The sequence below is a fragment of the Streptopelia decaocto genome, assembly GCF_964273445.1.
Source record: "Streptopelia decaocto genome assembly, chromosome: 5".
NCBI classification, from domain to species: Eukaryota; Metazoa; Chordata; class Aves; order Columbiformes; family Columbidae; genus Streptopelia; species Streptopelia decaocto.
This window is the reverse complement of record NC_138659.1, coordinates 47,943,584-47,958,898: the sequence shown is the minus strand read 5'-3', so window position 1 is coordinate 47,958,898 and position 15,315 is coordinate 47,943,584. Positions and strand designations below refer to the sequence as shown.

Genomic DNA, 15,315 nt, shown 5'->3' with positions numbered 1-15,315 from the left:
TTCAATTTTTCCACTGTCAGGTTTCATATGCTTAAAAGACACTTTAGCCAGTTCTGGTAACAACAACTTTCTTGACATTCATTCTGAGAAGGTGGCTAAGGAAGGTAAGTTTGTTTTCTTCATTACCCAGTAGCAACATGGACTACATTAAGATGTATATGCCTGATTTTTTTCCAGCTGTATTTGACTTGTATCTTAACCAAGTTACTTAAAATTATTTTTTTTTCTCTGTAAAATTAAACACTCTAAAATATACACAGGTGTTCATTTTTACATTATTTTCAGTATTTTGAAAGGGGATATGTGCAGTCTTGTAGAGATATTTAGAGGAAACATCATAGCCTTGTCAGTTCTCAGGAACACAACCCTGAACACATGGGAACTGAGGTAATTAAAGTAAATATCTGTCACTCTAAAAGAAAGAACAATATTTGGAACTAGGTTTACGTAAATCAAAATTAGCCACAGTGTGGTTCACAGGCTTATGATTTATACTCTCTGGGGCTTTGAATTAACAGGCATTTATTTGGTACTATTCATTCTAATGCCCCATTTTCATCCACCTCATTAAAAAACAACACCACCACCAAACGAACAAAACACACACACACACACACACACAAAACAATCAAAAAACCCAACCAAACAAATAAACAAATAAAACCAAACAAAACCCAACAAACAAACAACAACAAACACAAACCCCCAAAAACAAACAAACAAAAAAGAAACAAACAAACAAAAAAACCACCAGAAAACCAGCAGGCTACTGAAGATAATGCTGTATCATTCTCCAGTATACAGAGATGAAGTCATTCCATATAATTGAGCTGTAAAAACATAACTATCTGATTATAATCACGTGTTTATGACATTATGATGCCACTCTGAGGGACAAATCTTTCTTTCCAAGCAGACCTGACTGCTTATTTACTCCTTCAATTTCTTCTTCCTCAAAACATTAGCGTTCTATTGGCCTTTTGTGCAGGACAGAGAAGAAACAGTGTGACCACACAGGGATCAGTGGGTTATGTTAAAGAGAAAGGTGTTTATGCAGCATATGTAACGGTAAGAATTTCAGCGCAAATGAGTCTCCATCCCTCCTGTGGCCTCAATAGAATTCCCACAGTTCAGAAAAGGTGTGCAGTGCTAGCACTCCACTTTCCCTCTTTAGAGTATTATAAATATAATGTAAATGGGATCATATTTACATCTGGTCTGAGAATCTCAAAGTCTCTAGCCACCACAAGGTGGTATATGTATCCTGTAAAAGGGAAACCATTGCTCCTAAAGAGTGAAAAGACAATTCTAGCACTGAAAGTTGTCCTTTGACAGGGCACACTTAGGTCCTTCCTTCACCTTAGCTCATCCATAAAAGCAAGTATTTCTTGTTGTCTTGGCTACTTCAGCAGGACTAGAGAAGTAGTAGGTAGTTTTGCTCTGTAAAAAGAAGAGGACACAGTTCTTGCATTCTAGGAGAAATAAAGACTACACAGTCGTTTCAGCCAATAATTTAGGAATCCAATACTTAATAGTCAACTCATTCAGAAAAGCCCAAGCATAGTTATACGAGTGATACACTGACCAATGTGTGTGTTTGTTATGCATTCTTCTCTCTGGCTAAATCAGTAAGTGACATGACACTTCAACGCTCATTATAAAATCTGGTTTTTTAAGTTGTAAAGACACACAGGCAGGGCCTAAACTGCCCTAAATAGCACAGTTCAATGAAGCAGCTGGAGTGTTCCTTGACCTAACTTGCTAAACCATGTTGCCAAACAGCTTCAGCACAGTGTACCAACTTTGGTTCCACTGCCATCCTTATTCAAGCTACCCAAAATGTTTGTCTAATCTTGCAGAATGCAGTTTTAGGTCCTTTGAGAAAGACTCAGCAGTTAACTCGCCTGTTCAGCATAAACCATGCTATGGCACTAGAAGACCATACAAAATATATGGTTCTCAACTGGGTTGGGCACACAGGTAAGTACATGCTTTGGCTACTTTCAAAAGTTAAGCTGTCTCCAACTTGTCTTCACATGGTCTTTCTTTCCAAATAGGATGACTAGGAGTTTGGACTGAACTCTGAATTCAAAATGCAGTGATAATTAGTCTTGTCTTTTATCTCTGGAGATCCCTGATATTCACCAAAGTCCAAGTCTTCACATAAAGGTTTTCAGAACTATCAGAGCATGCCCAAGCATGTTTTCTCACAAGCTGAATTAGACATGCCTGGGCCTAGTATCAGTGACAGGTTTAGAAAACGTTTCCTTTTGGAACATGAACTTTTGATGCTCCTGAGAAGAAGCAGCCATATGGTGATACAGAAACACAGAAATTAAGTGGCTCAGGTTAAGGTTCTGTCTGAGCCAGGTCATCATTCGAATGACACTCCCCAAGATTTGGCACAGGTCTAAGCAGAAACATCACACTTATTAGTAACAATTTCACTGTGTAAACCAGCCCAGGTTTTTCAGTGGCTAGGTGTCTCTCTCCACTCTAACCCACTTGAGTCTCCCATACAAAAATGCTTGTACCATTTGACTGTTGTTCATGTAGCAACCGACCTAAAGAAGCTAAACATGAAAAAATGTAGACAGAAAATATTTTAAAATTCTGTTTTCTTGCACTCAGAAAGATCACATCTTTTTTTTTTTTTTTTTTTTTTTTTTTTTTTCCCAGGCAACTGCCTATAAACTCAAAAGCTATTTTAATGTAATTATACTTAATCAAATTATGATTTTCATTTGCTGGAAGTAGGGGCAACAATATAATAACAGACAAACAGATTCACAGTGGAAAATCCACTGCAAGCATCACTTTCGCAATATTTTACACAGTTAATACACTAAATTCTGTATACATCAATGAATATGTAAACTGATATCTTCTACTTGACATCAGACTCTTACAAACAACATTTATTATTACAAAAGCTACTCATTGTTTCAAGAAGTTTCATACAATGGTCTGTGATTTTATTTACCTTCAAAAAAAAAAAAAAAAAAGCGCCTGCTTTTTTACCCAAAAATAAAGTTAAAAAAAAAAAAAGAAAGAAAGAAATGCATTAAGCAATTGTAGAAGCAAACTAACCCAACTGGGGCACTACGACCAAAGCAAGCCCTGTAATAGTATAATGACCTTTAATGAGCGTCTGGGGAAACAATACAGTCCTAGCATAAAAGACAAAGGGCAAAACCCATCATGGCTCCACTGACACTAATTCAAAATGATTTTCAGAACAACTAAAGAATGTAAGAGAGGTAATCTGATCCACCAATCTGACCTCACTTTGATTCTGGGGCCCTGCTGCTGCCATTTCTAATTGTCAAACACTCTACATTTCACATCTGCTCATATTTAATGAAAAGCTGACTCTCACCACCATTCTTTGAGTTAACTAGCTCTGTCAAGACAGGCATCATACGACCCCTGTGCACTGCAAAGAAAACACACTGATTTCTATTGAAGACTTGCCAGTGAAACGTTGCATGTGTATATATATATATATATTTTAATTGGAAAAGAAAGGCTTATGCTGCTTTGCAAAGAGTGTGAATTGGTATTGATTTTCGTACTTATTAGCAAAGGTGACTAGTCTCACAAGGGGAAGAGTGAGATCTCTTTTGATTTGATGGAGTGATGAAGGGAGGAAAAGGCCTTTGAAAGACAGGATGCTAAAAATTCTCAAAACTGTCAATATCACTTATCACTCAAATATAACATAGATCTAACGTGTTTCCCAACAGTATTGTTTTTGGTGGCAATAATACCATTATTGTGGAGGTTTTTGGCTCAGCAGGCAACACAATCAAAAATGTTTACTTTATCTGCCTCTGTGGAGTCTTAAGTGAACTTGAAAGCTACGGTAACCTACAAATTATGGGTTCTCTTTCCTTGTCAAACAGTGCTAATGGTAGAAATTTTACCCATTTGGTCTGGTCTGGTTGCTGTTAGCACCAGTGCCGGGACCCAACCACATACTCTCTGTACTAGTCTGAATTAATGCAAGCTATACCAGGCACTGTGTTACTGAGGCTCTTAGGCTGTGTGACACTGCCTGCAGTAATTCTTAATCCAAGAAGGTTTCTTGTTCAAAATACGTGTGGCTATGTTTTACTCTGATAAAGGCTTCTTTAAAGGACAAAAACTCCTGTAATTTAGAATAGGACTTAAAACTGGGAACCATGTCCCCTGAGGTAATGCAGAGTTGCAGCCGAGTAGATAGAAAGGACATTCAGAGTGCTTACACTCATATACAGAGAGAAAATTTCTGCTAAAGTCTCTAAGAAAACCTGTTAGAAACAGTTTGAGAAAAATGCTAACACAAATAATCGTATTGTTATACACTAAAATTTGTGTCTGGAAAAATAGTTCAAATGTCAAAATAGTTAAAGCAAAGTCATTCACCACTTGGACTACATATTGCAGTACACATAAGGTATCAAAAGGCAACCAGATGTATAATCTACTAACTACATTGTACTCTTAGTAGTGGAAGGCATTTTTATCTGTAATGACTCGTAATATAAAGCAGACATGCTTCCTGATCAAAACTCCTAATACACCTTATAAACGTATATGAATCATTTTATAGTTTTTGTTTACCACTTGGGTAAGAAAAGGAAAATAGTTCCTGTCCCAAGACATAGTTTTGCCTGTTATGAATGTCTAAAGAGGATATGAAAATGAAAAAAAAAAAAAAAAACCACAAACAAGAAAAACAAAACAAAACAAAAAATTAATCACCATTTTATTTAACAATCTTCCTCAATTGTTGACATCACACTGATAAAGGAAGCTTTGGAATCCCTACCACTTGCCCAAAGAATTAATGGCTACGCAGGATTGTTATAACTTCTGTGTCTTCACCCTCTCAACTCTGATCTTTCAAAAGAGCTTTTGGGCTATACTCCAGTATGGTACTGTCCTATGGGACAGATTCCACTGTTAATTTCAAGAAGTTTGCATCAGGCTAGCCATTCTAAAAAGGCACTAGAAATTATTTTTATTAAGATTTCTGCAGTTTCAGTAGTAGATGGAAGATTCTGCCTTATTGAGAATGAAGGGTTACAAACAAAACTAATGGTAGCAGCATAGAATAGAACAGAATTCCAGCTACTACAGTTCAGCTACTAAATTGTATCCTCTATATTTATTCACTGCCTATTGCATGCTGCTCCAGTGCCAGCACTATTAAAGCTGTCCACTTAGCATCAGTCACAGATTTAGACACAGGCCTACTCTGCCACTGAAGCACTTACTGTTTATTTAATCACAATTTATATTGTATGAATTAAATAAAAAAGGTGTCACCAAACTTTACTACCGAGGTCCTGCATGCTATTGTAAAAGTACGCTTCATAAAGAGCACACAAAGCAAAATAATATTTTTCCTATTAAAAATAAATTAAAACAGAAATTATAATACAGAGGTGTATTAAAATTTGGGTTCGATATTTTGAAAAAGCATCAGCCCAGTAAAACTCACAGAACTACAATGACGACACAAGACGGGGAATGATACCACAGACATCACAGACATGGAACAGCATGTGTTGGTGTTAAAACTTACAGGCACGTAAACTGGTGGAGCAATCATTAACAGAGACAGAAGAAAGTGGGAAGGCTCTCTCAAGGGTGTCCATGTTACTATGTACACTGCCTGACATGCAAGAGCAGTCACGCTCAGAGCGTCCGCAATCAAAACAACATGCCAGTTTCATTCTCTTGTAGATGGACATCTTGGCTATAACCATGTGTTGGATGGGAGGAGAGGAAGAGCAGCAGGTTAATGGCAAGGTTATATATATATAACAAGGCAGCTGGAAGGTAATTTAAGGGATTTAATACAGGCCTTAGTTTATGTTAACAGTCTTGACCCAGGAAAAAAAAAAATGCAATAAGATTATTGATAACACTTTGGCTGTACATCAAAAACAGGGCAAAAGATAAATTGCTCTTTATTTCTGTTCAGTCTTATAGGATGACCGAAGACATGGGGAAGAATTACTGTTTACAGTCAAGTGTTTGGATCAAAAAAGAATATAGTAAAAGCAGAGATTTCTAAGAATATATTTTTCCCTTGGCACAATTAATACAATTGGACTAAAATGAAAAGAAAAATCTAAAGTTGCTAATCCATTAGATATTTTTTGCCTATCCGGATTCCTATAAAAATAAAATACTTTTATATATCTATATATATGTATGTATGTATGTATACACACAGAAAACCACACATACACATATATTCTTATATACACACTCTCGCACACATATACATTATAGACATACATACATACATATATATATATATATATATATATATATATATTTCTTCTTAAACATATGCTAATAATTTCTCTGTATTAAACTGTGCCAGGGAACTCTCTTATTGTAATAGATCACACATAACTGAAGAATTACAAGATGTTAATAAAATTTTCCGAAAAATTTACTTCATTTACATTATATCTTCAGGAATTTAAGTTAACTCTTGACAAAATACCAAAATTTGCCCATATAAGAGACACAACTAATAACGGCAAATATGCTTGACATTAAAATCAGTTCACAAATAAGGCATCACCAAAAGCACACAGAGCATTGGTCCACTGAAACATGATGAACCAATTCTTGGCATGTTTGTTGCTCTGGATTCAAAGGTAGATCAAGCACCAAATGACAATGTAGAATTAGGGGCTAATTCCAAAAGCAGTCCTAGGTTAGAACAGAACATTTCTTGGTTTTTTGGGCATGGGAATGTCCCTTTGTATATTTTTCTAGAAACATACAGCATCCTATTTTATAAATATATGTGTAACTACCATCGTGCAATTTCACCACTTGCCTGAATCACCGGTACATTTAAATCTGAAGAAATGCAAAGGCCACTTAGATTGTTTCACATGTTGCACTGAACCAACACTTTTGGTAATGGTTTAGATTGAACTGACTCAATTATACTAAAAACAAAACAGAACACTGACAGGCAAAAACAAAACCTTAAAAGCAAATGCAGAAAAAAGGTAATGTTTCTCTGGCCTGTACCTTCAGTTTAGGATGTCTTTTTTGCATTATGGTAATGACATTAAATTTGAAATTATTTCTCATATTTTTTTTCCAGTTTCTTAGAGCCACAGTCACCAGGGAAGAGGGATTGAAACCACTCAAATGGGTCAAGTCCTGTTCTAAGGCCTTGATGACTTGCCATACGATATACTTGTCAAGCAAGGGTAACATTATGATTGTGGAAAACAGGCATTGAGGGAGATGAATGAGTGATCTCTTCAGCAGCGACTCCATTCCTCTAAAACTTTGCTCACATGACTAATGCCATGTTCTTTTAGCATCCTAGTAGAGTTATCTTACAGCTGGTCAGAAAGTCATCATGCAGCATCAGGCTTGTTCATTGCACGGTACATCATTCCTCAGAGCTTGGCTTTTAGTAAGAAGTTTTCCACTGCAGCTTTTGTTGCATACACATTCAAACTACACAGAAAATTCAAAACAGCATTTGTTTTCCCATGGTTTCCCTCCTCTTCCCAACACATTCTTTAAAATTGAAAAGTTGGGTAGCAAAAGAAAATGAAATATGTTTAAAAAAATGTAGAAGTCTTTCCATTATGCCTAATTCATTATTTTCGCTTTAAGGAAATGAAAGAAAAATAAAGGGCATTTGTGAGACACACTAACAGTAGGTGAAGTAAAAGGCAGGCCCATTTTGTTTTAATTATAGCTGTTTTGAAGGACTTTTTCTAATCAAATGCTGTAGCAAAACACACTGCTCAGAAATTCTCAACTTCTATGTCACTGGTTAGTAACAGTCCCTGTTTTTCATTTACTTATAGCCATATCTTGTCAACAGTTAATAATAGGATAGAACACATTTATGAAAATTAAAAGAAGTCATCCTTAAGGGCAAACAGGTTGGGAAGGAAAACTTTTTGTAGCATTTTCATCAGACTTAAACCAATGAAGTGGGAAATTTAAGCCCTTCTGTTCAATAGGGGAAGGACTCCACAGCACTTCCCCAAAGCAATACCCTTTCAGGGACTGTTTTTAACTATTATTATCAGTCGTTCTGGATAACATGCATCATTTTAATATTTCACATCATCAACATGCAGGAAACAGGCTTGGTCCTGGAAATACAAGTAGCAGAAAGGACTTGCTATAAGGGTTTCAAACAGTATATAAGCAACTGCATATCAGAGCAATATATTTTGAAAAGAAAACATGCTATTACTCTTCATTCCTTTTAAACAGTCATTGTTACATTCATACAAAATACAATACTTATTCTCTTTTAAATAAAACAAAACACGGATTATTAGTAGGGATGACTAGTGACAAGGTCAAAGACAAGACAAAAATGATTTTAAATGGTTCAGCCACACACATACCATTTCCTATAAAACTTCCATAAACAGTAACAAAAAAAATGGGAATAATCAGAGAGACAGGGGGACCTTAAGAACAGCCTCTGGGTGGGTGTTAATTTCATATGACACCTGTAGCACCTGCGCAATAATCAACTAGTTTCTATTCATAGAAAGGTTATGGATGTTGAATAGATCTGTTATTTGCAAATAGTGAAAATATAAGTTGGGACATAAAGGAAATTACTTCCCTATTTTCAATTGCCTAATAAATGGACAAAAAGGAAGAACAGATCCTTCTAGTTAGTATGATGACAATACCACAGTATTTGAATTAGTATTTTGAATTAGCAAAAAAATTTCACAGGAAGTTATCATGGACACAGAAACCAGACTACTTGACTACTTAATTTACTGATAAAACAAGGAATATAAGAACTAGTCATTTTCTGATTTGTTAAAGGAAAGCAAAATTTCTGTCAATTATTTGTAAGGTAAAGAAATACTTCTGAAAACTTTTTTTGTTGTTACTGTTGCCATTTTTTTCTCAGAAGGCAATAGCCTTCCATTCTAATAAGGAAGGAATGTGCCTTACATGTCTAAGCTTCTAGCAATACCTTGCTTTCTGAAATCAAAAACTCAAAAAGCCCAGTCTGGATTTCTAGATTGTCTGGATCTGAGATGTTACTTAGAGTTCACAAACAGTAATGGGAAATATTTCCAGCTGCAAAAATAAGCAAAGGAAACTGCAGATTATTCTCTACCTAAGATGTAAAGGAACAGCTCCTCAATTTTTTAAGTAAGCAGAACCAAGTATCTCCTCATTTTTGCTGAGGTTGTTTTTTGTTGTTGTTGTTTGTTTTTTAAACCATACAGTCTACACAGTCCTCGTATTCCACCCATCACTATAGCCGCCACGCCAATAAAAAGTAGATCTCCGAGGACATCTAGTGGATCGCTATGAGACAACAGCTGGTTAAGAATAGCTGAGGGCTTCCTGACCAGCAAATGGTAAAAAAAGTCTCGCTACACCTAAGAATTGAAATGCATACAGTGTCATTTCAATTCATCAAGTTCTCATGATCCACACTGTGTGTAAAATAACAGCAGCATTAAAGGACGACCAGATTGATTTGATCGCCTTTCAGCAATGCTTGTTAGTATCATGAGACTGAAATATTGAAAGGACTTCCCCCAACACAATTTCAGTTTCCTGAAAAATACAGCAGCTTATACTGTTTGTGAGAATTTATTTTCTCTTAACACAGCAGACAAAGATATCTCTCTATTATTTAATTTTCGCAGAACCACTTCAAGACCACCAAGACAGCTTGTTCACTATCTTGCCATTTTTGCAGTCAAAGGCAACTGTGTGGTTGTTTGCTAAAATTCACACGCTGCTGTTCTTCATTGAAACTGTAGAGACAGCAGGTGACCTGAGTGGACATTTTACCCTATTTTTTGTAACTATAAGAACGACTCATAGGTGTTGAAGTAATGGCACATTTATAGACCAGTTCATTATAGACCAGTTACATTTTCAAATCTGATCATGACCTTTCCTTCATTACCTTAAAAAAGACTCTCAGCCAGCATACTCTCAAAGCTAACTGCATTTCTGAACAAACTGAAGCTATTGGGGAAATGGAAAAAAAAACCAAGTCTAAGCTACGTGACCTTTTCTGTTTTAATACTCTCTTAGCATGAAGAGGTCTCTTATTTGTTTATTTATTACTATTTAAACTAATTTCTCTGGTCCATAAAAGGTCTCAACATAGAAACATATTTAAAACAAATACATTGCCTCAAATAAACTCAAATTACTTCCAGTATTTTGCCTCGAAGTTAATAGGATTCGTCATTTTATCCATATAGATTAGTTTCTCTCTGGTTTCTTATTAAGTATTGATTCTTATCATGCTGACCTGTTTCACAATCTACTTTTCTGTGCTCCCCATCTTTCTGCTGTGTCATTCTACTGGCTGAAAATAGATATTTGGAGAAATTTCTGCTCTCCATTTGAATGCTTTCTACCACAACAGGATCTCAATCTTTTAGTGTAGCTTGCAGGCACCACAATAAGTTAAATAGTAAATAATGATAATCATAATGAAGCCCATCACAATTCCAAGATGGCTATCACTTTATCATGCAACTCCAGGAGCGTCAACTTTTATTTGATTCTTCGCAAGATTCTATGGTGTGTACAGCTGAGAGGGGAAAAAAATATCTCAATCCTGATTAAGACCTGAAGTGTTATCACACAATAAATTTGGAATACCTGCTGAAACAGTGGAAGTCTCATAGTCTCACTAATTTAGAATATCTGCAGTTATACAGTATGGTTAGCAGTCTCAATCTGGTACAGTGATGCCTCACTGCAGCCATGAAATATATGATCCCTCTTGACGTTGAAAGAACAAGCTCATATAATCCCAGAGCTTCCGTACAACCAGTACAATTCTTTGCAGTGCTTGTATTTCTAAGCAGCAATTTTATTTCCATGTCCCAAATGCTGTGTTTGTTTAAATTAATATGACTGTATACACTAAAAGTGGCTGATGAGAGCCTTCATAGGTTCTGTACGCTTTAAAGTGGTATGACTTAGATTGACATGAAGTGGTCTATAAAGTTTTTATTCTATATATAAATAAAAAAGTAAAACTTCACAGCTTAGGTCCTGAAAAGTCAGTGTGGCTCTACTCATGTAACTAATTTCAAAGCAGGCAAGCTGGGGAAAATAATCACTGTAGGTTTTTTTTCTGTTGAACATATCTGTAGGTTTATACATTAGAAGTTGGCCTCACATTTAATTAATTGTGTGGATTTACCCTTTTTTTTTTCTTTTTTTTCTTTTTTTTTCCAATGAGGAGAAAGACAGATAAGGACAGTAAAACATTGCTGTGTTGCTCTTTGTGTCAGCTATGCAATGGAAAAGACAAGGTGCAATAAAATTGAACATGGGTCTGACTATGAATTGCACTTAACCAGGCAAACAGTGCTATAGTGGCAATTACCCCAGCCTGATTACCCTAAAAATTCACGAAATAGTGATAGAATAATTTCAAGGAAATGCCATTGCTAAAACCTCATTTTCAAATAGGGATAAAAAATAATGTTGTGGGAAAAAAAGGGGCAAAAATGTGGAAGAGGGGAAAACTGCTGTATTTTCTTCAACGTCACCCTAATCTCCGTGGGTGTAAACGATGAGAAACTTGTGGGTATGACGTCACTGCTACATGCAACATAAATAAAGAAAAGAACCAAAATACTGAACAAAAATACTCTCTGCTAGAGAAAGACAGGTTGGACCGCACTCTGGGCTACAGGGAACCCATTTTTACTCACAATAGATCACTATCAGTGTGCAGTTAAAATATAGTAGGGGCCGTGTTCCAAGGCAGCAAGAGGAAAAATAAATCAAAAGTTTGTCAATTGTCATAGATTACAAGAAATTCCTTCAAACACATCAATGTACACATGATATGTCTCCTCTGGGGTTCAACCCCCACTGTTCACAGCAAGCACTGTCACTGGAAAAAATATATAGAGAATTAGACCATAGCTGTTGCACAAAATGAAAGAAACAGGAGTAGGAGGTCATCCGGTTTAGAGATTTCATTCCAACGTGGTTGCATTTTGTAGAAATATATATATGTATTTGGCCCCTTGCTGCAAAAACTACAGTTAAAGGGAATAGGAAAGAGATTGAAAACATTTTTTAAAATATTGACAATCTGAGAATAAAATTTCCACACAAGCATTTCTCTGGACAATGTGACATTAGCCTTCATATGTTAATTCAGGGAGTGGGACGGGTAAGAAGAAAGGGATGGCAAAGAAACTGCAAAAGAAAGCAAGGTTACTTTAATTATCCCTGGCCATGTGGAAACATACTGATCTGCCCTGAATTATTAATATTAGGCCTAACAGGTTTGGACGAATAACTATGTAGGTCAGACTCACATTTAGACCCCAGTAATACCACAAGATAATGTTCAGATGGTATCCAAATTGATGTGCAACCTCAGATACATTATTTAAAGAATGTGGTTTTCAAATGTCACAGGAAGCTGCGTTAATTAATGCTACCATGATTAAGTTTTCCACATAAAGATATTCTTTCACATTTAATTCACCTGAATATGTCAGTATTTTTACATGCAACCTTTCACTTCATCTTACATATTTTCTGCATTCACCTGCCTCTAATTGATGTGTTACTCACTAATTAAAAAATATATTTATCATATAGGACTACATATACGCAATATGTGACTATTTGAAATGTCATTGAAAATCAAATTGACATATTAGCTGTTGACAGATCAGTTAACAGTTTCCTAATTCAATAGGCAAAGAGTTTTCTTAGTTTATGCATTGTTTTGGTTAAACTTCAGTGTTAAGACCAATGATTTGTGTAGCCTACAGTTGGATAACATAGTTAAGATTTTCAAAAGTCATTAGTTATTTGAAAGCTAAAGCTAAGGCATTTTGTGTGAATAATAGACTGTACTATGGACTTACCTTTAAAAAAGAATCAGGTCCCATAAAAGGGATCTCAAGATTGTTATCAAAATTTGAGAGACCAAAAAATCACTAATTACTGTTGGAATTTTTCCTTTAAATTTCTTGCTGATTGACAGAACTTAAAAGCAAAGCAATTGTTTTATGCTTAACAATTGTGATCATGCTCCTAAGTGGAAGTTGTTCTCAGCTGTACCGAGAGCTGCCAGCTATCATGGTGTCTGTGGCCACATGTGTGTGTATGTTGGAAAGGAGAGGGGAGAGGGCAAAAGGGGGCAGGGAGAGAGGGGAGACAATGAAAGAGAAATTTCAGATTTTACTCACACTGACCTTTTTTTTTTTCTTTTTCACTTGACTCAGAGGGTTCCCTCCTTAGTGTTCAGTGCTCACTGCAGCAGCTCTGACAGCTACCTCCTTCAGTCTCACTAAACCCATCATTTTGTTTCTTCATCTATCCAACACCCTTTCATTTACTGGACCGATACACGTGACCATGCCATTTGGAACATTTCCTAGTGCTGCATACAGAAGTTGTCACTCTCACCTCTCCATGGCCCTACTGCTGGTAATACATCCACTGTGTCGGCTGGGTCACAGGATACTTTGTTTTCTCCCTGGTTTCCTAGTACTGAGGAGATTACAATTATTGTATAATATTGGGCTCTTGCCCTTTATACTGTGAATTCCTGATTCCTATATTCTAACAGATTTCAACGAAAAGCGTGGATCTCACATTAAAATGACAGATCTTTAGGAATTTAGTTATTTCTTTTGATTGGCACATGTGTGAAAAGCATACACTGTGAAGGAGAAGTAGAGAAGAAAATGCAAATAAAATAGGTCTTTTTTGACAACATCAGATAAAATTAAACAGGTAACATATTTCTCTTTCACTGAGGAGTAATTTGGAAAACAGATTGGGTTTGAAGTTACAGGCACCCCTAGGCATCTGTAACTGGCTTTACCAGAACTTACTCGGCAGCCTCATTGGCTTTGGCAGCAGTTCTAAATTCACATTCTCACATGGATAAACTGTTCTCAAACAATTTTCTTCCAACATGTTAGGCAATGCATACATTCCTTCCACATCAGGCATGCTTTCCATGTGCTTTGCTCTCCTTGTGGCTACTGGGAGTATAAATACCATTTTCTGACAGTCTTTCAGCTCTCTCTCAATTATACTACTTTGATCCACACTCCTGATTTTTGTGAGGAGAGGAGTTTCTTTAAAAACTCCAGTGACATATTTTTTAAAAAAAAAACATCTTCAAGAATTCATTAATTTCAGGCATCCCTTAAAGGTAGAGAAGGTCCAGTCCTCTAAGACAGTGCAGTGATAACACTATGACTGAATCTATAAATAAAACTTTATTCCCTTTTAAAAGTAATGGTAAAATAGACATGATCAAACTTTTCTGAGATCTTTCAATTTACCTAATCAGTACTTTTGAACTGAATGATCTTTTTCATGGCAGAATACCATGGAATGCACATAAATATTCAGCTATCCACTGAGAAATGAGTCCCTAAATCCTTTTGATATCAGTATTGCAAATGCACGTGGGTCAAACACACATTTGGCCAAATGTGGTTGTGCTAGTTCGTACAAAGAATATATAGATAAAATACTAATTTCTATATATTTATGAAAATACAGATGCAAAGCCTGATCTCAATTCCAAAACTCAATTACTTCTTCATGTGAAATTTTCCAAACAATTGTAAAGAGTAGACCTAAGAATTTAACTAAACCAAATACTAGCATTACAGCTACAGAATCTTCTAAAAAGATATATGTAAGAGGCGCTAATATTTAATTTCTTCCAGACAATCCCATCCTCCAGTAAAACTGACACTTTATTTCAGTAATACTTTATTTTAATAGTTATATGATGGAATTATATTCCCTAGTTTCTTCTTTTATAGAATCATGTTCAGCAAGATAGACAGAAGTTCTTTACAGAAAATTATTGAAATTACTGGCTTTTTGCAAGGTACAAATGAGAGCAGAATATCACTGTTAGCTCATTCTTAACTCAGAAACTTTCACAATTAGATCTAGTTTGATTTAATTTTTAAGGTTTTGTTAGCTTTGGACTCTAATGGAATTTTTAATGAAGAAACAGGTGTAAAATGTAACAAAAATATATGTACTTCAGAAATGCAAATAGAACTTACTACGTTGCTGTGCATTTATTTCTTAGCTTTTCTGTACCACGGTGTAAAACATGGAAATGCATATACAGATATTCTTCAGTTCATGAAAAGGAGAGCAAAGGAGTGATAAAAATATTACTTACGCCGTTTGCAGCCACATTTTTTTATCCTTTTGGGATCCGTGATGTCATCATGACAGGCCTTGCAGTAAAAAAATGCCCTACAGAGACAGAATGGAAAAATTGACACA

The 15,315-nt window shown here is 35.7% G+C and overlaps 1 protein-coding gene across 7 annotated transcripts in view; it reads right to left on the bottom strand.

The window, feature by feature from the left end:
• Positions 1-15,315, bottom strand: part of KCNMA1 (potassium calcium-activated channel subfamily M alpha 1) — a 474,521-nt gene that overhangs the window by 90,932 nt on the left and 368,274 nt on the right. For all 7 annotated transcript variants that reach the window (XM_082054432.1, XM_082054433.1, XM_082054435.1 and 4 more), the window contains one exon: positions 15,209-15,285. In XM_082054432.1, coding sequence (XP_081910558.1) covers positions 15,209-15,285 — 77 coding nt within the window. The remainder of the gene's footprint in view (positions 1-15,208; positions 15,286-15,315) is intronic.